The 23,336-nt window shown below is 31.4% G+C and overlaps 2 protein-coding genes across 3 annotated transcripts in view; one reads left to right on the top strand and one right to left on the bottom strand.

The window, feature by feature from the left end:
- Flo2 (flotillin-2) overlaps positions 1 to 23,336 on the bottom strand; it is a 503,689-nt gene that overhangs the window by 368,580 nt on the left and 111,773 nt on the right. The window lies entirely within an intron of this gene.
- LOC135958772 (glucose dehydrogenase [FAD, quinone]) lies at positions 8,748 to 10,654 on the top strand. The gene has a single exon (XM_065509669.1). It carries the CDS (start codon positions 8,748 to 8,750, stop codon positions 10,635 to 10,637), a length of 1,890 nt encoding a protein of 629 aa, XP_065365741.1. The 3' UTR covers positions 10,638 to 10,654.

Here is a 23,336-nt window from a genome sequence, read left to right as displayed (position 1 = left end):
AACTTTTCGGTTTTGGGGGAAGGGGAAATTTCACCCCCCCTGGATTTGTAATTTCTACATTTTTCATTTGCGACCCCACAAAGTATATATATTCTGGATCGTTATAGATAGCGAAGTCGATATAGCCATGTCCGTCTGTATGTTGAAATCAACTTTCCGTAGACCCCAAATAACTTAAATACATGATTCATACATCAATATGTCGGGAATTCTTCCGTCTCGGTTGCTCTTTAAAATCGACAAAATCGGCCCATAAATGGCTGAGATATAAGGAAAAAATCGGGACAACCTGGATTTTTGCCCTATTTTTATGTATATCTGTGTTCTAAGTCATTAATATAGACAATGTGGATATCTAATGATAGATATTTCAAAGTCCATTGCAACGATGTATATAAGGTGGAAGTAAGTTGGACCTACAATGGGTCAAAATCGGGAAAAATATGTTTTAACCCGAATTTTTTTTCATCAAATATTTGATACCATGTAATACTTTACACCGATCAGACCATTATTTATATATTTACAAATAATTTATTTTCAACCAGGATATCCCTAAAATACTCTTTCAGATCGAACTGCCCACAACGAAATTCAGTAAACCACATTTTAACCATTGAAAGTGATGGTGTAGAATTCAATGGTGTAGAGGCAAATATATTTTTTTTTTGCCGTGTCGCCTCTGTATACTTTGAGTCACGAAGAAGCCTGCTATCAATGGCTGCCAAACAGAAACTAAATGAGGCAGTCTGTTCAAATTTTGACAGGAGTCAAGTGACAGATGAATGTTGACAATTAAGAGCCGGGAAATTCAGATATTTTAGTTTATTGAAATTTACAAATATTTAATTTAATATTATAAATATTAGAATTGTCAATTATACGAATTTTATTTTAATCTAATAAAAGTTCAATGGCTCAAAAGAGGGAAAACTATTTTTTTACCAGAATATATAAATATGTTCTGAGAACATAAATTGTTTTCCAACTAAAATGTTTCTAAGCCTCCGGTATATTTGATATACTTTCCATTAATTCTTAAAATTTCCTATCGGCCATATGAATTTATTTTTAAGAAAACACAACCATCGAAATGTTAATATAACTACGTGATCAAATTAATGTATTCTTACGCAGGCTTCAAAGTACTTTGCTCTAAAAGTTCATTGATTTAAAACATATGTAATAAATGAATCATATCTCTCGATTTAAGAGAGCAAAATAAAATCACTCAATCATTTTATTTTAATAAAAACAAAAATTGGTATAAATATTAAGATCTTTCTAGATTCAAAATAAAAGAAGATTTTCCATCAAACTGAAACAATACTGCAAATTTAATATAATTTAACAAAACAAAAATGAAAAAGGTAATTTGAAAATTTAATAAGAAACAACTCAAGAAACCAGATCTTAAATTTAGCCAATAAACTGGGTCAAGTGCTGTTGACATGCCGTTTTTTTTTTTTTGTATGTCCGTTAACTGAGTTGTGTGTTTAGGTTTTTTAAACTTCCGCAATATTTAAATATTTTTTATTTTATTTTACACAAATACTTCCGTTATCTGTTTTGCTGGGTTTTTCGTTTATTTTTTTAGTAAACTTTCAATACATTTAAACACTTTAACTAAAATTTTAGTCATTATTTATTTTATTTCATTTATGATTTCTGAAATCTTTAATTAATTTTGTTTTTTAATGTAAAATTATAGTTTTATTTTTTAAGCTAAAGGTTAATAAACTTAAATTTTGATAAATTTGTATTTATTTATTTTTATTTTATTTTAAAAGTATTTTCCATTTAATCATTGACTACAAGTTTTCATTTAATTATTCAGAATTTTTGCTTTTAATAGAAATAACAAACCTTAACATTGACTAAAGTTTAATTTATAAGAATCTGTTCAATACATTTTTAGAGTAGACTTAACCTCGACCCAATAAACTTGAACCAAACTGGTAGATTACTTAATACATACTTAAGTAAGTATTTTGAAACATGTGCTATGATAAATTTAAAGTTGCCAGATGAGAGTCATATTGTGCTGTCATTTAAATATTTAATTATAATTGTAGAATTATCTTGAATGACAAAGTGCTGTAAAAATCTTTAAATATGTTCTTGAGTTACATTCATATTTGATTTATTTAGACAACATATATTTATTTGATTTTACATTACTTTTATAAAGGCAAACAATTTATTAACCACCTCCTACTTACTACATTAAACGTTTGTTTAATAAAATAAATATTTCAGGGCTTTATCGTCATGTGAGGTGAGGCCGGTTGTCTTCACGAACAAATCTCTAAATATGCTGTGTTGGATAACAAGGACTTTTTCGTAGTACTGTAACCATTATTTACCTTTAATCGGAAATTTTTCACTAATAGGGAGCTCAGTCGGGCTAAAGGTTTTGTTACTCTGTCTCGAAAATCCTGAGAATTTTTGTAGGGAAATTTCGGAAATTTTCTTCTTAAAGTTATGGTATTATTTTATAGATTCGTTATTTCGTTGTGATTTGTTGCTAATCGAATATTTCAATTATATCCATAGACTTTTTGATACTAGCAATATAAAATCTGTTGACATATAATTATTATTTTAAGAATTAATTTACTTAAATATATAAAATTGCTCAGTACATATTTTGCTCGGAAAACATAACGCTAAGAACACCAGATAACATCGATCACTCTCTTATCAATTTCAATAAAAATCTCAAATTGGCTGCTCAACATGTTACCCAAATCCCACGACAAATCAGATATACTAGAATTTATTCTGCAGATGTCGAACGGTTCTTAAATGAAAAGTGAAGAGTTTGAAGAGAGAGGCAATTGCTCAACTCAAATAAAAGCTTGCGCGATCGAAAAGGCTATTGTTGATTTATACTCCAAAAAAGTGTCTGGTAAGATGCTACCCCGGATAGCAATACAAATAATTATATTTGTTTTATGCTATATTATGCCTTGAATATTATCCCGCAAAATGGAGGTATGACTACGGGAAAAGATCACACAAAAGTAGAATCCTACAGACCTATCAGCCTATTGTCTAACATATAAAAGCTATTTTAGAAGTTGCTCATGGACAAATTGTAGTAGATGTTAATTGAAAAAAATTGTATTCCGAATCATTAATTTGGATTTAGAAGAAAACACATCACTATCGAACAGTACTTATAGACTTGTAAATGTTGTAAGAAAACCGTTTGAGGAAAAGAAATATTGTTCTGCTCACTTCATCGATATTTCACGATCGTTTGATAGAGTATGGCAAGTTATTGAACATTTAAGCTTGACTTTTTAAGTTCTCCGCAACCCATTGAAGCTGGAGTCCCCCGAACGTAGCCTTACATGGAATAGTCATATAGATGCAAAGTTGACTCAAATGAAATTGTAATCAATTGAAATTAATTTGCTCCTTTGCAGAAATTCAACGCTTTAGATTGTAAACTTCTATTTTATAAATCGATCATATGGTTTTATGGCACGCATGGCCTCAGCGTCAAATTTAGAAAAAATCCAAAGACGTCAAAACTAGTTTTTAAGAATGATCATAGTATATATTCCTTTTATGGAAATTGAGATCAAGAAACATGTAGAAAAATATTTAAAAAAGCATGAAATAAACCCAAATCCATTGGCTTGCAACATATAAGATAACAATTCGATTCCATTGAGAAGGAGGGAAACAACCGACATAATCCAAAGACAATAAGAAATAGGTACCGTGAAATAACTCCCCACGAAAAGATGAAATAACACCCAACGAATTTTTCATACAACTTAGGACTTATTTCATTATGAAACAACTCCCAACGCATAGGGAGTTATTTCATAATTTTTTGTTGGGAGTTATTTCATAATGCAATAACTCCCAATGAAACAACTCCCAATAAAATTTTTGTTGGGTTTTATTTCATTTTATTTTGGGAATAAGGAGTTATTTCACTGTATTGGGAGTTATTTCATTTTTGTTAGGTTCTACTTTGCAAAAGCAGAACCCATAAATATCAAAAACTGGCTTCACTCAAAAACGTTTTTTGCATTTGCGGACTTCGGCCGGGCGCTAAGGTTTTCTCCTCTGGGGTGTATCAAAAACTGACTTCGCTCAGAAAAGGTTTTTGCATTGTCGGCCTTCGGCCGGGCGCAAAGGTTTTCTCCTCTGGAGTGTATCAAAAACCGGTTTTTGATTGCAAAAAATGTTTGGTAAGAGATGAATAATTTCACTTTTGTAGTTCCTTTTTTTAGATTATATAAATTGGGAATTATTTCATTTCTATTGCGATTTATTTCATTGGGAGTTATTTCGCTTTTTTGGGAGTAGTATTTTTAAAATTATGAAACCGCCGATTATTGGGAGTAATTTAATTTTACCTTTTGGTACTTATTTCATTTTTCAAGTTTGGGAATTATTTAATTTTTGATGGGAATTATTTCATAGGGAGTTATTTCATTGGGAGTTATTTCATTTGGGAGCTATTTCACGGTACCTAAGAAATAATGTCAATTTAAGCACAGCAACAATGGATACAGAATTGTTCGCCCGGCATTGGCTGGACTAATTAAATAATAGTTTTTGAATGTAAGATTTGATAATTCTTTAAGTAATGAAGATACAATAAATTAAGTTTTCTACTTAGTAGGTCGACTTAATACAACCAGAAATTTTAAGTTCTTAAATGACTTGTAGGATATTCACATCTCGTGAAAATAATGTCAATAATACTGTATTAAATTTGTTTATATCTACTCTGAATTGCAAAAGTTCTTTTCGAAAGGAATTAAATTTTTTTTCTAGATTTAACTTAGTTGTATTGGTTTTTGGGAATTTTCCCCAAAAAAATGTTTGGGAATGAACCGATTTTTTTATTATTTAATAGTAATTCAAAAAATCCGGAATATTAGGAACGCTACACAAAACCTATTACGCTAGTTTCAGAAAAAACTAGACCTTCCTCGCATTATTTAATAGTGAGAGGTACCTTTAATTGTAGTACTGGCATTGAAGAATAACCTAACAATAATGTTAGTCTTGTCAGTTCAAACTAAATAAACACAATTATAGTGAAAGTATACTGATATCCCATGTAACCTATCGTTAAGTCAATTGCAACTTTAGTGTCTCCAAGTAACCTAGTTTGTAGTCACTTTAAGAGTTTATTTTTTACTGCACTTTAAAATCCGGAAGTAATCTATTGGGAACCAATTAAAATCAAATGACAGAATGGAACTAAGATTTAACATCGAAAGCCAAGAATATTCCAAATTCTTCCTTCCCAGCCACAATACAGTCTTTCAGGTCATACTTTTTTTAAAATGGGCATTGTCAGAAGTTTTACAGCAGCTATAAGATGATACTTTAAAATCCGGAACAGTACTAGAGTGTTAGGTGGATTTAAATGCCTACATAACATAGTAAACCTAGATATAATTTGATTCGTATAAACAATATTAAACCTTTCCGGAAGTTCAAAAAATAGATTAATCCTTCATCGATTGGGGTCTGTGTTACCAAAATTCGATAGTTTTTTTTTAGTAATTTTCAAATGGATATATATTTCAGCAAATTTAATTTTAATAGAAAGAATAATTAAACAAATTCGTCGGTTAAAATTTCCCAAAACTTACGTACGAAGTCTGGTTATGTATAAACTAATAGTTGTACTGCCAGTTAATTTAATTTTTATATGAAAACTGTCAGTATAACTATTAGTTAATACATAATCAGACTTCGTGTTAATGGGGGTTAAACGTTAAAAATCTCTACTCATTAATAATACAATGTGTAACAAACAAAATGAGAAAATAAATATGTAAACTCTCTACCATTTAGAGTTCGTTATAAAAATATAATATTTCTTTAAATGTTTATTTAACGGCTATTGAACTCCATTTAGAAATCTATACAATTTGGCATTCCATGTATAACTTAGCGATTTAGGCTTAGAAACATAATAATGAAATAAAATATCGAAAAGAAATATAATAAAAAACGTATGTAAAGAATTTATTTCATCATGATACATTTCAGAACATAAAATACAAACAAATACTTAAATTTGCATATTTCTGCATTAATTTTGCAAACAGGTTTAAATGAGAACACGAGCCAGAATATGCATATTTTTTTAAACTATAAAATATACTTTGTAGCAAATCTGAATACATGGTAAAAGAGTTTATTTATACAGATCTCTTAATTTATTTAAATAATGACAGTAAAATCATATTAATATGGAGTCACAAATGATATTGTTTACAAAAAAAAAACTTTAGAAAACGGCATTCGAAAGTGTTTGAATCAATATTACTGTGGGAATTTACAAAAATAACTTATGTCGCAAAAATTAAAGGTTTATATTGTAACCAAAACGAGTTTGTATCACGTTATTTAAATCAGTCAAAGGTTTAAATAATTCTTTAATTAATTTAAAATATGTAAACTCTTGTCTTATATCCAATCACTTTCACTATGAGAAGCCCTTCTGAATCAGCCGATGTTTACACAGATAATGTAAAGGTTGCTGGCGATTAATTTAAAACTCGTTATAGGTTTTGTTGAAATTTTATGCAAATGACTTACTTTTTTTAAGAATATTTTAATTTTATTATAAATTCCATTTGGTCAATATTACCTGTAATGAAAAGGAAAAAAATGTATTAGTATAAAGAAATAAATTTGAAATTTATATGGAATCTTTGTCAGACACAAAATAATGAACTAGAACTGAACTAGAACTGAACTAGAACTGAACTAGAACTGAACTAGAACTGAACTAGAACTGAACTAGAACTGAACTAGAACTGAACTAGAACTGAACTAGAACTGAACTAGAACTGAACTAGAACTGAACTAGAACTGAACTAGAACTGAACTAGAACTGAACTAGAACTGAACTAGAACTGAACTAGAACTGAACTAGAACTGAACTAGAACTGAACTAGAACTGAACTAGAACTGAACTAGAACTGAACTAGAACTGAACTAGAACTGAACTAGAACTGAACTAGAACTGAACTAGAACTGAACTAGAACTGAACTAGAACTGAACTAGAACTGAACTAGAACTGAACTAGAACTGAACTAGAACTGAACTAGAACTGAACTAGAACTGAACTAGAACTGAACTAGAACTGAACTAGAACTGAACTAGAACTGAACTAGAACTGAACTAGAACTGAACTAGAACTGAACTAGAACTGAACTAGAACTGAACTAGAACTGAACTAGAACTGAACTAGAACTGAACTAGAACTGAACTAGAACTGAACTAGAACTGAACTAGAACTGAACTAGAACTGAACTAGAACTGAACTAGAACTGAACTAGAACTGAACTAGAACTGAACTAGAACTGAACTAGAACTGAACTAGAACTGAACTAGAACTGAACTAGAACTGAACTAGAACTGAACTAGAACTGAACTAGAACTGAACTAGAACTGAACTAGAACTGAACTAGAACTGAACTAGAACTGAACTAGAACTGAACTAGAACTGAACTAGAACTGAACTAGAACTGAACTAGAACTGAACTAGAACTGAACTAGAACTGAACTAGAACTGAACTAGAACTGAACTAGAACTGAACTAGAACTGAACTAGAACTGAACTAGAACTGAACTAGAACTGAACTAGAACTGAACTAGAACTGAACTAGAACTGAACTAGAACTGAACTAGAACTGAACTAGAACTGAACTAGAACTGAACTAGAACTGAACTAGAACTGAACTAGAACTGAACTAGAACTGAACTAGAACTGAACTAGAACTGAACTAGAACTGAACTAGAACTGAACTAGAACTGAACTAGAACTGAACTAGAACTGAACTAGAACTGAACTAGAACTGAACTAGAACTGAACTAGAACTGAACTAGAACTGAACTAGAACTGAACTAGAACTGAACTAGAACTGAACTAGAACTGAACTAGAACTGAACTAGAACTGAACTAGAACTGAACTAGAACTGAACTAGAACTGAACTAGAACTGAACTAGAACTGAACTAGAACTGAACTAGAACTGAACTAGAACTGAACTAGAACTGAACTAGAACTGAACTAGAACTGAACTAGAACTGAACTAGAACTGAACTAGAACTGAACTAGAACTGAACTAGAACTGAACTAGAACTGAACTAGAACTGAACTAGAACTGAACTAGAACTGAACTAGAACTGAACTAGAACTGAACTAGAACTGAACTAGAACTGAACTAGAACTGAACTAGAACTGAACTAGAACTGAACTAGAACTGAACTAGAACTGAACTAGAACTGAACTAGAACTGAACTAGAACTGAACTAGAACTGAACTAGAACTGAACTAGAACTAGAACTGAACTAGAGCTGAACTAGAACTGAACTAGAACTGAACTAGAACTGAACTAGAACTGAACTAGAACTGAACTAGAACTGAACTAGAATGGAACTAGAACTGGTCTTTAAACGAACTAGAACTGGTCTTTAAACTAACTAGTTCAAACTAGTTTATTATATAATTCAAATTAAATTATATGTTTCTATTCTTATTACTAATACATCTGTTGTGCTATTTTAACATTTATTTTTCCTTTCTTTTCAGATTTCTCTCTGCGAGATTTGTTACTACAATGGTCAAACGTAAAAAGCTCTAAAGCTGAAAGAAAACATACTTAAACTCCCTACAAAAAAACACAAATACCCAACGAAGTCCTTAAAATTGTTTTAATAATTTTCCCATAAAAACAAAAACCAACATGGTGCTAAATCTACTTTTCATAACGACTGTGATAAAATCCACCTTTGGTGTTGTCACCACTGGTCTCTGGCTAATTCCCCTAATACTGGCCGCCATAACTTACTACAAATACGACAATGTGGATCCGGAATCAAGAGTTTTTGATCAAACGAATATCTATAGCGAATATGATTTTATAGTGGTGGGTGCCGGTTCAGCAGGAGCTGTGGTGGCCAATCGTTTAAGTGAAGTGCGCAAATGGAAAGTTCTACTGATAGAAGCTGGGCCAGACGAAAATGAAATATCAGATGTTCCCTCCTTGGCAGCCTATTTGCAATTGAGTAAATTGGATTGGCAGTATAAAACGGAACCCTCGAATAAGGCCTGTTTGGGCATGAAAAATAATCGCTGCAATTGGCCAAGAGGCAAGGTATTGGGTGGATCCAGTGTTTTGAACTACATGCTGTATGTGAGAGGCAATCGCTATGATTATGATCACTGGGAATCCTTGGGCAATCCTGGCTGGGGTTATGACAGCATTTTGAAATACTTTAAGAAATCTGAAGATAATCGCAATCCCTATTTAAATAAGAATCCCTATCATGGCAAGGGTGGTCTCTTAACCGTGCAAGAGTCTCCCTGGCATTCACCCCTGGTGGCTGCCTTTGTAGAGGCCGGCACTGAAATTGGTTATGAAAATCGTGATATTAATGGTGAAATACAAACGGGTTTCATGATAGCCCAGGGTACCATAAGAAGAGGATCTCGCTGTAGTACGGCCAAGGCCTTTTTGAGACCCATAAGAAATCGTCCCAATTTTCATTTATCCATGAATTCTCAGGTTACCAAGGTCATGATAGAACCGGGCACCATGAGAGCTAAGGGAATAGAATTTGTTAAGAATGGACAAGTTATTAAGGTGTATGCTAAAAGAGAAATTATTTTATCAGCTGGAGCCATTAATACGCCTCAGATAATGATGTTGTCGGGAATAGGGCCGCGCAAACATTTAGAAAAACATGGCATTAAGGTGTTGCAAGATTTGCCGGTAGGAGAAAATCTACAAGATCATGTGGGTATGGGAGGTTTGTCGTTTTTGGTGGATAAACCAGTGTCTATAGTGCAAGATCGTTTCAATCCCACAGCAGTTACATTTCAATATGTCTTAAGAGAACGTGGACCCATGACCACTTTGGGTGGTGTAGAGGGTTTGGCTTTTGTGCATACACCCTTTTCCAATAAATCCATAGATTGGCCTGATATACAATTTCACATGGCTCCCGCCTCTATTAATTCAGATAATGGTGCCCGTGTTAAAAAGGTTTTGGGCTTAAAGGAATCAATTTACCAAGAAGTTTATCAGCCTATAGCCAATAAGGACACCTGGACCATAATGCCTTTGTTGCTAAGACCCCGTTCTAGAGGCTGGGTGAAGCTAAAATCAGCAAATCCTTTTGATTATCCCAAAATTAATGCCAATTATTTCGATGATCCCTTTGATGCCCAAACCTTGGTAGAGGGAGCCAAAATTGCTTTACGTGTGGCCGAAGCTAAAGTTTTCAAACAGTTTGGTTCACGTTTATGGCAAAAATCATTGCCCAATTGCAAGAAATTCAAATTCCTATCGGACGAATATTTGGATTGTCAAGCCCGTACTATATCCATGACCATATACCATCCCTGTGGTACAGCGAAAATGGGTCCAGCCTGGGATCCTGAAGCAGTAGTAGATCCTAGATTGCGTGTTTATGGCATTAGAGGTTTAAGAGTTATAGATGCCAGCATAATGCCCACCATTAGTAGTGGCAACACTAATGCCCCTGTCATAATGATTGGTGAGAAGGGTGCCGATCTGATTAAAGAAGATTGGTTCCACAATCCCGAATACAAAGTGGTAGACAAAAGTTAGCATAACAAAATTAAATTAAACTAAACTATGCTCTCAGTGTAATACACTAGACCTCCAAACATTTTATAACTGTCATTTACCAAAGGTTGTCCACTTGTTATTAATTGTTTACTGTCATTATAAATTTTACTATTTTCGTAATTACATTTTCACATTCAGGGGGCGTTAGCTTTACAACAAAAAAAATAATAATAAACGAAACAAAAACTTAGAGTTGCCATTGTGTCATAAACGTGAATAAAATAAAAATTTTAGGTATTTTTACTATTATTTTGTATTATTATCTAGTAATCGTTGTTGCTTAGTCATTTGTTTATATAAATATTTGTTTATTTTTTAGTAATTCTTATTATTTTTACGAGCCACTAATGACGTTTTTATTTTATATTTATTTAAGTAGCGAATTATTTTAGTTTTAATTTATTTATGTTTATTTTTTTATTTACATTTATGGTTAACTACTTTGTATTTACTTTAAAAATATAAATTGTTTAGTTTCAATTAGTAATGTAATAATAACAAAAAGTATTTAAATAAACTTGTAATAAAAATATTTAAACAAAAAATATTTATAGAGAATTTTATTTGTTTTAAAATATCATGTTGTAGATCGAATGAATAAATTATTGTGAATTAGTATGAATTAAAGTACTAAATACAGTAAATATTTCTGTACAGAAATATTTAAATATTGTAAGTATTGTAACAAAAATATTGAAAAAAAAATTTATAGAGATTTTTATTTGCTTAAAATGTTATTTATTAGTGGCATGTTGTTGATCGAATGAATAAATTATTGTGAATTAGTACGAATTAAAATACTCACTACAGTATTTGCAATTAAAAATGTCAAAAAAGATTTATTGCACAATTTTTCAAGTGAAATTTTTTTTCCAAAGAGATTAAAACTTTCCCCGGAATTTAGATTCACATCGTTTTCAAATATACTAATGATTTAAGAAGAATTCTAACCAACTCTGTCCTAGAAACCATAGGTCTAAAATGGAGTTTGACCTTGCGGAAATATTGAGTGTATGACTTAAAAATGAGGGATTCACAGCAGATGACGTATCTTTGGAACGGGGTTTTTGTTTTTAATAACTTATATGTCATTTTGAAGGGTAAATATCTGCCATTTATTCTCACTTATGGTGTTTTCTTTTCTGAAAAAAATGTTCCATTTATGTTACCATTGGAGCAGGCATATGTTCTATTCTAGAAATTTCATTTAAGTATTTTATATTTCAGTGTGAGATAATACCCTTTTTTGCAGCTGCGTTAAGTACTTTTTATGCAAAAAATTTGTTGACAACAGCTGATTTCTATTAGTGAAAATCAGTGTTGGTAATGCTTATTGGCAAACATACACAATTCAATGTGGAAAGTCGCTTTAACAGTGTTAAATATCGCTTGTTAATACAAACTTGTGATTCAATATTTGTCACGCTAAACGTGCATTAGTGTTAAGAGTAAAATCAAGAAATTATTTGTTCCATTGTAAAAGAAAAAAATGTTTCACTTTGTAAGGTTGTGTGGAACTGCTACTATCTTTAGAGTAGCGAACCGAGGCACTCCACAGGGAGGGGTTTAACGCCACTCTTGTAGAATCTTGTCATTAATATACTACTCATGAAATTAGATTCCATGAAGAGCCAAAATGTTGCATATGCTGATGATGTTGCCTATAAACTTCACTTAGTACACTCAGCCAGTGGAGCACTGCTAGTGGACTCGGTGTGAATCCTGGGAAAACGGAGCTTTTCTCAAGAAGGTACAAAATCCACTCTTAACGGAGTGGAACTTAAGCTCTCGGATAGTGCTAAGTATCTGGCAATTATTCTGGACTCTAAGCTATCCTGGAGCCCGAATATCCATGCAAGAGCGTCTAAAGCGGCTATCACTATTTATGCCTGCAGAAGAGCTGTTGTGAAGACCTGGGAAATTAGCCTTAGAAATGCGAAATGGCTTTTTGGCGGTAAAGCCCATACTAATGTATGGAGCACTAGTATGGTGGAAGGCTCTAGGTAAATCCATCTATTGTGGGATGATCGAGAGAATCCTGCGAATCTCTGCACTAATGATTACGGTTGCGCAACGGAGTACTCCATTTCGTGCTCTGTTCGTTATGATGCACTGGCTACCTGCTGATCTCATGGCCAAACAATTAGCCATCAATTCGGCGGTTAGGCTAAGCACTATAGGAGCATGGAGGCCTGGCACCGGCCATGCGTCTATTTTGGGAAGTGTACCTTATCTCCCTGTCAACATTGATTGCTGCACTCCCTTACCCTTTATCGACAAACGCTTCTTTGTATCATTGGTGTCTTCTAGGGACTCGTTTGTCATCTATACAGATGGCTCTATGTCTGCGGTTGGGGTGGGTGGTGTCTTCTATATTCCCCATTTTCAGAAGGTGGTGTCTTTCAGGCTACATGATCAATGTAGTGTAACTTAAGCTGAAATTTCAGCGATCAAAAGGGCGGTACACTGGGTGAAGTACTATAGGTACTGACAGTAAACCTGCTATCAAATCCTTATGTGGTGTCTACTCGACATCCAGATTGGTACATGAATGCCGGGTATCTCTTAACGAGATGGCGAGACATTCTAACGTGGAGTTATTCTGGGTGCCGGGCCACTCTGGTGTACCTGGCAATACTATCGCGGATGAACTGGCCAAAAGAGGCTCACGTCTTCCAGGTGATGAGATCGATATTCTGGTCGGTTTACCGCTATCCTGCTGTAAATCACTCATACAGCGTAAATTATTTGAGTCTGCTCAGCTCAGATGGTCTAACACTACAAACTGCTCGATATCGAGGCTCACAGCAATTTCAAAATTGCTGCTTACCAAACGAATTGAAGCTGAGTGACCTCGAAAGACGAATTTGCGTTTCCGAAATGATGTTTGCAATGAAAAATGAATCGATCCATTATTATTACCCGAAACGTAAGTGAAACCCGACCATTTGGTGGGAGAAAGGTGGGAGAAAAAGGGTCCTATCTATTATGAGCTGCTGAAATCTAGCCAGACCATAACATGGAATATGTCCTAACCTGTAGGTTCCAGTCAATGGCAATCTTAGTTGAAAGCCTGCGCAGCGTGTGACCAATTCTGCGCCGTTTGCGATTCAAGATATCAATATGGATTAGCCTCTGATTTATTTGTCTCCAGATCTCTATATTACATATGGTGTTAGGCCAGAAAACTTTTAATATTCTTGGGAGAGAGTTTACTTCATGTTCTGTTGTATTCCACGCCTCGCATGCATAGAAGAGCACAGACTTGACACAACAGTTTAATATACCGATACCTTGGAGTTCATGGATATGGCAGAAGATTTTCATACTGACCAAAGGGTATCGAATGTTTGGTTGGCTTTTTAGATTCGGTACGATACATCTTTGTTGTGTTGTGACTACCTGTGTTTGTTACGATGCTGCCTAGGTAGCAAAATGACGAGATACAGCACGCAGTCCTGGCGGACACTAGCTACAACATGACATTTTACATCACACTATAAAGTCGATAATTATTCCTAGACTATTGATGAGTCCACACAGGCATTTTGGGTCCGGCAGACAGCTTGTTCGGGCCTTAGATGCCGTAGCACAGTGTCGGAAATTCTCCGGTTAATGATTTGAGCTATGATTACGGGCATGTTAATCAGCATTGTTCTGTAGCTTGATCACAAGCTTTACTACTTGGGCAATTGGATGGAAATATTAAAATGTATCTAGTATATTTAAAACTGGGTTCAAATTACAGCATTCGTGAAGCTTTCGTATCGAAATTACAATAAAATGTACTAGATTTTTTGCTCGATAACGAATGCCATAATCGCAAATTTCGAATGACGGAATTTGGTAATGAATATTTGGTCAATTCACAAGGTCTCCTTCATGTCATATTGTCTTAATGTCCTAATATTTCACTACTCGGCGGCTCGGCTTAACCGACGTGTAAGCGTATGGCGCAGATCTCTGCTGGTTGGTTAGTATTATTTTAGGAATTTTTTTTTCTTGAAAGGCAATAACAACATTTTTAAACCTTTGTGAAATATTAGGACATTACGACAATATGACATGAAGGAGACCTTGTGAACTGACCAAATATATAAAATTTATTAGTACTTCCTTTGAAGCGAATATGTTCAAACTTTTACTTCGTCATATATTAAAAGGTTACTAGTTTTACAAGCTAAAATTTAATATCTCAAACATCAAAACAAACTATGGACAATTCAGCTACCAACTGTCGTAATGTTGAACTACCAGTTTTTAAAATCACCATTTTTTCTATGAGATTTTTGAGTTGAATAAATCTCTTTCATAAATCTTCTTAAAAGTCTAATAATAAAAAAATAATGAATAAAAAAAACTGCATATAAAGAAGTCAAGTTTATAAATATTAAAAAAAAATATTGAAGGTGGTTAGTAAACATGTCAGAAATTAACACCCTTAATATAATTGAATTAAATTGAATAATTATATACATATTTTTTAATTGCCGTGTCTGAATAATTTGATGTGAAAGATTTTTTTATAAAAGATTAAAAAGTCATTAAACTATTGAAAGTAGTTGTTATTAGTTTTTTTTTTTTATTGAAAATTACTCTAGAGTTGAGTTTAAAAGTCTGAGTACTTTTTTTTGTATAATTTAACAATACATTTTAACAATAGCTACAAGACAATAATTATTATTAAATAAATTAAAAACATAAACAAAATAAACAATAAAATTATGCATGGTTTATCAAATACATTATTTAGATTTAACAACAAATTAAAATTATTTTCAAATTTATACGCTTGTCTGTTTAAAAATGTCGTTGTTTGAGAATTTAACAAGGAAGTTCATTTACTTTTTATTTCAAATTTATTAAATTATTTGTGTTTTTTGTCATGAGTATGCAATTCTTGTTTTCATTTCACAATTATTCATTTTTGAAAATCATAAGAATTTTTGTTCAACATCATCTTATTTTTTAGGAAGTTGTTGTCTTGTCTATGGGTACTTGGTATTCAAACAATAATTGTATTAACTATTCAAATCGTGAGTAAATAAATAAATAAAATAAATAATAGTTGGAATTTTATTTATTTAATGTATTTTTCTTAATTGTTTTATTATTAATGACTAGGGATAATTTTAATTTATAGAAGTAATGTATTATAATTAGATTATTTTATAAAATTGAAGGTCTTAGTGCAAAAACTTGTTAAACCTTAAAATAAAAATATTGAAAGAAAAATCTATGTAGTTCAAAATCTTAAGGTTATGAAAATTTAGGAAATTTATAGTGAACTAAAAAATTCTAGCCCCAAATCGATTTTTTCATTACGTGTGGCTTATCACGTTTTTGCACTAAGCTCTTAAAAATTGCAATGGTTTGTACACGAAGACCCCGTTCTGCATCGTTAATGGGGACCAGAAAAATTCCACTATATAATAAAACACCAAAAAAAAAGACCCAGTTTTGCTCAAAGTCATCGACTTTTTCGGGGCCTCGATGTCATTTTTGCAAATCATTTTCTGAGGCTCATATCTTGCAAAACGTTCGGAATTTTGATTTACTCTCTGAGGCAAAATCAAAAAAACTTCATCTTCAAGATCAAAATCGCCAAAAAAAAATTTAAAAAATTCGAAATAAATTTAGAAAATTTTTTTTTATTCTTTTCATTATAAAATAAGAAAGAAACTGATCGTTTGCATTTAGTAAGCCATGCCCTGATAGTTTATGGCCCAAAACACAATAATCAAAATTCCGAACTGTTTGCAACTGTTTTTTGGTCTTTTATCACGTAGTGGTGTCCGTATATGGTTATATTTCCATGACTCAAAATAACACACAGTGTTATTTATTCTCTGTAAACTATAAAAGTTAATAAAACAGATTTTTTGAATGTAGAATTTATTGTCATAACAAAATTTAATAAAAAATTACATAAGTATTTATGAATTAAATTAAAATTTGAAAACAAATTAACTAATTTATGCGCATAAACTTAGCCTACTGACTGAGTAAACTACGAGGAAAATAATTATTTGTAAAGCCCCATCATTAAACAGAAACAAACAATTCCTTAACATTTTATTCTAAATACAAAGCTTATCTAATAAAGCTAATAACAATAATTTAATTCTAATTATACACCTTGACAATAACTGATTAACCATTTACAAACACGTTTATAAACAATTCTTAAAAAAGAAACATAAAATCAAAACAAAATTAGCATTAATCATTTACATGAAATCGTCATAGTTTTTACAAATGTTTTACTATTTTCAACACCAATAAATTTAAGAATATTTGTGTTAATAAATATAAAATAAAAGAAATAGTTTTTAAATCTATTTAAAAGTAACTTCCTTATTGAAAACCAGTTACAAATCTTCTATTTAAAATTTATTTACAAGGTGTTGAATATTGTTAAAAAATTTGTTTTACAACTTTGTAAAATTTAATTTTATTAGTTACCAACAAAATCTCTATAAAAAATTCAAAATTTTTTGAAGCTTGACGATGACCTTATTTCTATGGTTTTACAACGTTCAATGAACTTGTTTTTGAAAGTAAAAATGTTATAAGATAAACATAAATTAAAAGTGAAATTAATAAATTGAATTGATAAGAGTGTTATATTCGGCTATGCCGAATCTTGTATTCCCACCACCAATATAACACGAGCAGTGATTTTTGTGCATTTTTATAGAAACCAGATAAATGGCTCAACATATAGATTCATGCATTTAACCCTTAACCTGTACTTCAGAAATTATATTCAAATAACATAATTTCTGATTATGTTTTTTACACTCATGGCGCATCTCGGAATGATTCCTACAAATAAATTTATTACATTCCAAACATTTATTTGAATATTTTGAGCTAATTGACCGATCTGGCCAAAAGAGACAACGTGCTATTTTAATGCATTACAAACTGCTTGGGCAATTTTGAGCAAAGAGTATAGGGTCAAGGTTTAAATGTTATCGGGAACAAAATGTGTATGATGACCAAAGACTATTTGGGAAACATTTTATACCCATTGTAGGGCCTGTTGTGCCTTCAACGTACATAGTTAGATCGTCTTAGAATTTTGTAAGGACCCGGATGTCAGCTGTGTATAATTATAGAAAGGTGTCTCAACTCTTTTTTATTAAAAAAAAAAAACTTTCTTTAAAAACATATAACAATTTTATGTTCTTCTGTAAGTTATCTTTACGGAGAAGATTTTAGTATAAAAAACATGTTATATTTTTCAAATATGTCGCCCCTATGCCCTTCAGAATTTGACCTATTTTTTATCAAAATTTCAACTTTGGGTCACATCTTACAAAATCCCAAAGCTAGTATCAGAAAACGGAAGACAGCTTTGGAATCCTTGATGTGTTCCCTATTTATCCCCAAAGTATTTTCCTAGCTCCGAAGGAAATGTGGACCCAATGGGACCAAATTGTAAAAAACACCATTTTTGTAATTTTCCCTTTGACCTTTTGACAAGTTTTTTAGGCTTTGTTATTTAGAATGACAAATTTAAGATTTTATTACATATTAATTGAGTTTCTAAAACTAAAATTTGTATAAAATTTTAATAATATTGCAAATATTAGGAACAATTTGATCCACATTAATTCCGAACAAATTTTTTTTTGGTCTTACAAAATAAATTTCTAATCAATATCTCAATTAGATTCTTTTTCATATTTTTTGATAAAAAATATGTCAAATTCTGAAGGGCGTTGGGCTGACATATTCGAAAAATAGGACATGTTTTTTATAACAAAATCTTCTGCATAAAGATAACTTACAGAAAAACGTAAAATTGTTATATGTTCCTAAAGAAAGCTTTTTTTATTAAAAAAAGATTTTCGCCTTTTCGACCAAAAAACAGCAAAATCATTTATTTTTGGATTCATAATTTATATTGCTCTGAAATCTTTTGTATGTTAATGGTAATTTAGTTGCCTTACTAACAAATAGTATTAGAGTCCATTTGGTCCAAAAGTACTCCCTATATTTAAAAATATGTATCAAGGTATGGCAAAATGTTTAAGTTTAAATTTTCAAATGCCTGTAACTTGGAAATCATAAGAGATAAATAGCACACGCAAGCATGTCTTTTCACGAAATAACCGAGCGCTTTTCAAAAATATAAAAATCTTTGAAAAATGGTACGTGTTTCAAAATGTTACATGTCGAAGGATTCCTACTTTCAGCCACCATAACGCTGTCCATGAAACATTCGTAGAGCCCATTTTTATAACTTAAACTGCATGGATACGTCCTCGTCAAATTGTATTATGATCGGACCAGCCGTTTAGAAATTTCAGATTTATTTCCAAAAATTTTCATTCTGCCACACTGTGCGACATTCCAATTGGTTTCCGAGATATAGCCGTAAGAAAAATAGCATGTTCTTCGGAAAAATCAAGCCAAAATATATGAGGATAGGTCAGTAAGTCCGCGACTTTTTGAATTTCCCAGATCTTAACTGAAAGGAAAACACTTCTTCTGTCAACAGGCATCTGTCAGTTGACTCCTGTCAAAATTTAAATAAGCTGCGTCATTTATTTTGTGTTTGACAGCCATTAATAACAGACTACTGCGTGACTTGAGGAGAAATTGGAAAATAGTGAATTAAGCAATATTTTTTGGGGAAAAAAAACATCTGTCAAATAAAGGCTAAGCACGATAAATACTATGGGAACTCTGCACCAACACTTTCAATGGTAAATAAGTGGTTTACGGAATTTCGTTGTGGCCGTACAAGCGCGGAAGATGACGAACGTTCTGGACACCCAGTTGAGGTCTCAACACCCGAAACAATTGAAAAAATCACGATATGGGGTTGGCCGATTGGAGATTGAAAGTGCTAGAGACTGGGGAAGCCATAGGCATCTCACATGGCTCAGTGATTTCAATTTTGAATGATCACTTGGGTATTATAAAACTTTCCGCAAGATGTCTACCGCGTTTACTAACAATCGGGTGCACACATGAATTAGGCTACGAATTGATCCCTCATCCGAACATTTCTTGGTTGCAAAGAAATAGCTCGGCGGAAAAAGATTTGACTCCAACGATTGATGACCTCGAAAAATTTTATTTTTTGGATAAAAAAATTGGAGAAACGTTGGACAAAGTGCATTGAGCTCAAAGGAAACTATACTGGAAAATAGAATATTTTTTATGCAAAAACTTATGTTTCTTTCAAAAAGGCACAGACTCCAAATTGGTTTTTGTCATAGACCAGTCTTTCTAACAAAATATAAAATACAGCCGCAATAGCAAAAACAGAATATGGATATTTTAGTATTTATACCAATGTAGTTTCTATAGTTCACATTTGGGGTATTCACACGGTCTACTATTTGGTCATAATATCCTAATATATTATGATAGTTTAAACAAATTTTTGTTGTGTTTCAAACAAAAAAGTTCTAAACTAATAACACTATTTGAACTATGTTTATTGTTTTGTCATAAAATAATACTTCTTTTATTTAAAACAACTATTATAATATATTATGACAATATGACTAATAGCAGACCGTGTGAATACCCGAATTATATTTAGGTGGGCGGTATTTATGATTCGGCACAGCTGAATATAGTATTCAATTATTGCATAATTGAAATTCAAAAAAGCCATCAGACTATAATTGCTTCACGTGTTTAAGCATTTATATTTTTATAGCTTCTTGAAAGCTCAATAAAATCTAACTTTTACATACATATAACATCTAACAGGTTGATCAATAAGCATTAAATTTTGGATATCTTTTTTAAAATCATGCATTAATAGCTCAAATAAATTTAAGCCAATTATTCATTGCTCTTACTTTTTTTATTAAACTCTTTATCTTGCCTAGCAACCAACATATAGACTAAATTAAAAGTGTCACATTTTTACATCATGGACATTAAATAAAAATAGCATTAACTGTTGATCTGTTGGATTCGAAAGTCCAGAAGTATTTATAACTAAACTCATAGATTTAATCAAGCATATTATAAGAGGCTATAACAGTTAAGTCAAAGCAAATAAACACTACTGTAAATATTTAATTTTAATACATTATCATTCAAAGTATTCGTTTTTCAATCATGCCTAGAAAAGACGCCAACCTGAATTAGTGAAATTTTGTATTACATGTGCAAAATTATTTCATTTTAGTATTTTATCACACAAATTAATCATAATTTCACATGTACATGTTGTAAAATCTTCTAAAAAAAAACTACATACTTGAGAATTTCAGTTGAAATTGAAGCTATAAGAATTAAATTTCAATTAATTCACCAACATGTTTGGAAAAAATCACCGCAATTATTTCATTAAAAACGTTTAAAGAACTAGAAATTTTATGACTAGTACGAGTACATGTATCGAAAATTTAATATAAATTTCACGTAAAAGATTTTATGCGTATTTCTGCCAAATAAAAAAAAATTAAAAATAGTTTGTCCACGCTACTCGTACTTAAGAAATGTTGACTACTTTATTATTCCTGGATGAATACAAAAAATCACTTAAGAGAATTTCGTTGTTTATGGTTAAAACAAATAAAATTCTTGCAATATGGAGGAGATACAAAAGGGACTAAGATGTTTTTTTTTATATTTTAGAAAAAAAAATAAAGTTTAAGAAAACGCTTTAGATTTTAAAAGAATTTTTATAAGAGACAATTTCAGGTTTTTATAGATATTGAACAACTTTATATTGAAACGTAAAACGACTTAAAAACGTTTTAATTAAGGAGTCATGATTTAAAGAAAAAACTTACAATTTTGCATTTTAGTCATTTTTTTTAAATTTTTTTTTTTAATGTTTAGCGAAAAAAAACTTTTTGTGAAAGAAAATTCGGTTTAAAAAATATTTTGATTTTGACCCACTGTAGGTCCAACTTACTATGGTCTTATATACGTCGTTGCAAAGGTCCATATTGCCTATATTAATGACTTAGTAATCCAGATATAGGTCAAAAATCGAGGTTGTCCTGGTTTTTTCCTTATATCTCAGCCATTTGTGGATCGATTTTAAATAGCAATCGAGCTGGAAGAATTCCGGAGATATTGATGTATGAATCGTGTATGTAAGTTATTTGGGTGCTTCGGAAAGTTGATTTCAACAGTCAGATAGACTTCGCTATCTATAAGGATCAAGAATATATATACTTTATAGGGTCGGAAAATTATATTGTGGAAATTACAAAGGGAATGACAAACTTCTCACGAAGATGAAGGGTATAAAAAAGAGAGAAATAAATCTGTAACTTATAATCCCTTAGTCTGATTTGAAAGAAATTTGACATGTGCAAAGAAGAAGTGTTGTTGAGTTTATGTTTCGCATGGGCCTGCCAGGGGTGCGGCCAGTGCTGCCCAAAGTAGGACACCTCCGATATGTTCAATTTTTAAAACGATCCTATTTCTTGGTTTAAAATAAAAAATTGCCGCGTAAAAAACAATGTAGATATGTTATATATCAATGGATAGGGAATTTTGTCTATTTTCCAAAAATATATATAACTTTTGACAATTACAAAATTCATGGAATACTTTTTTGGAAAATATGAAAAAAAAAAATGCTTTTTTTATCATATTTTGCAAAGATACAAATTTTTCAAAATTGAAATTAAAATTTTATTTATGAATATTTTTTAATGAAATTTTACAGTTATATAATCGAAAAATAAAATAAAAGTTTTGAAAATTGTAATTATTAATCCCGCAAATCAAAAAAATGGGTTTTTTAGTTTTTTGGCTATAATATCCATACCAGGAGCGGAGTTATCGGAACCCTTTACAAGATAATTAAGAACATATTTGGCCATCTAAAATGGGATACTATTAGATTGTCCAAAAAATCGGCAAATTTAAAAATCCGGTTTAACCGAAAAATTGTGTTTTTGAAAAAACCGGTTTCGATTATTGTCTTTTAAAAAAACCGTTTAACCGGTTTATATTAAATTTTTATTTAATGGAAATTTAGCATTTTTGAATTCTTTATGCAATTATTTTATATCTTTTGTCAAATGCTACAATTTTTTATAAAATAAATCAATATTTTTAAAAATGGTATCAAAGTTTTTCATAAATATTGTTACGTTTTAACCTTTTCAAAACGTTGGTTATTTCCTTTAAATAAACCGGATACTTTTGATTGCAAATAAAAGCTGTTTAGTAGTTTAAAAATTGTAACAACTCTTTATTTATTTAAAATGTACAACAACCAGAGAATTAAATAGTCACTCACACGTTTATAAATTCTCAGAAATACAGACACTTTATAATGTACACGAATTCACTTGAAAAATACAGCACACTTAAAGGCACACAGTTGATATTTATTCGAATAGCGTATCTGATAAACTCACTAAAGACTGCAACCTCTGCCACTATTTATAACACTGCCATCTGCACTCTAGCTTTTTCTTTAACTGTCTAGAGGTTTCTAATTCATACGCCATCTGTGGTGTACTTTCTACAATGTTCTTTAACTGAATATTCGAATTCGCAGCAGACAGCGTTGCCAACTTACGATCAATTGTCAACTGAAAGCTTTTATTCAATGTTAATAATGCCCACAGATATGTTACAGTTTGCTATTACAGCACTGTTATTTGAAAGCATTAGGCTACTTTTAAATCAGCCGTTAAAATCCTTATATTTGAATTCAAGTACAAT

Source organism: Calliphora vicina, chromosome 4 (genome assembly GCF_958450345.1).
Source record: "Calliphora vicina chromosome 4, idCalVici1.1, whole genome shotgun sequence".
In the NCBI taxonomy this organism is placed as follows: domain Eukaryota; kingdom Metazoa; phylum Arthropoda; class Insecta; order Diptera; family Calliphoridae; genus Calliphora; species Calliphora vicina.
Note: the sequence above shows the minus strand (reverse complement) of the source record. Positions and strands in the feature narration are given on the sequence as shown.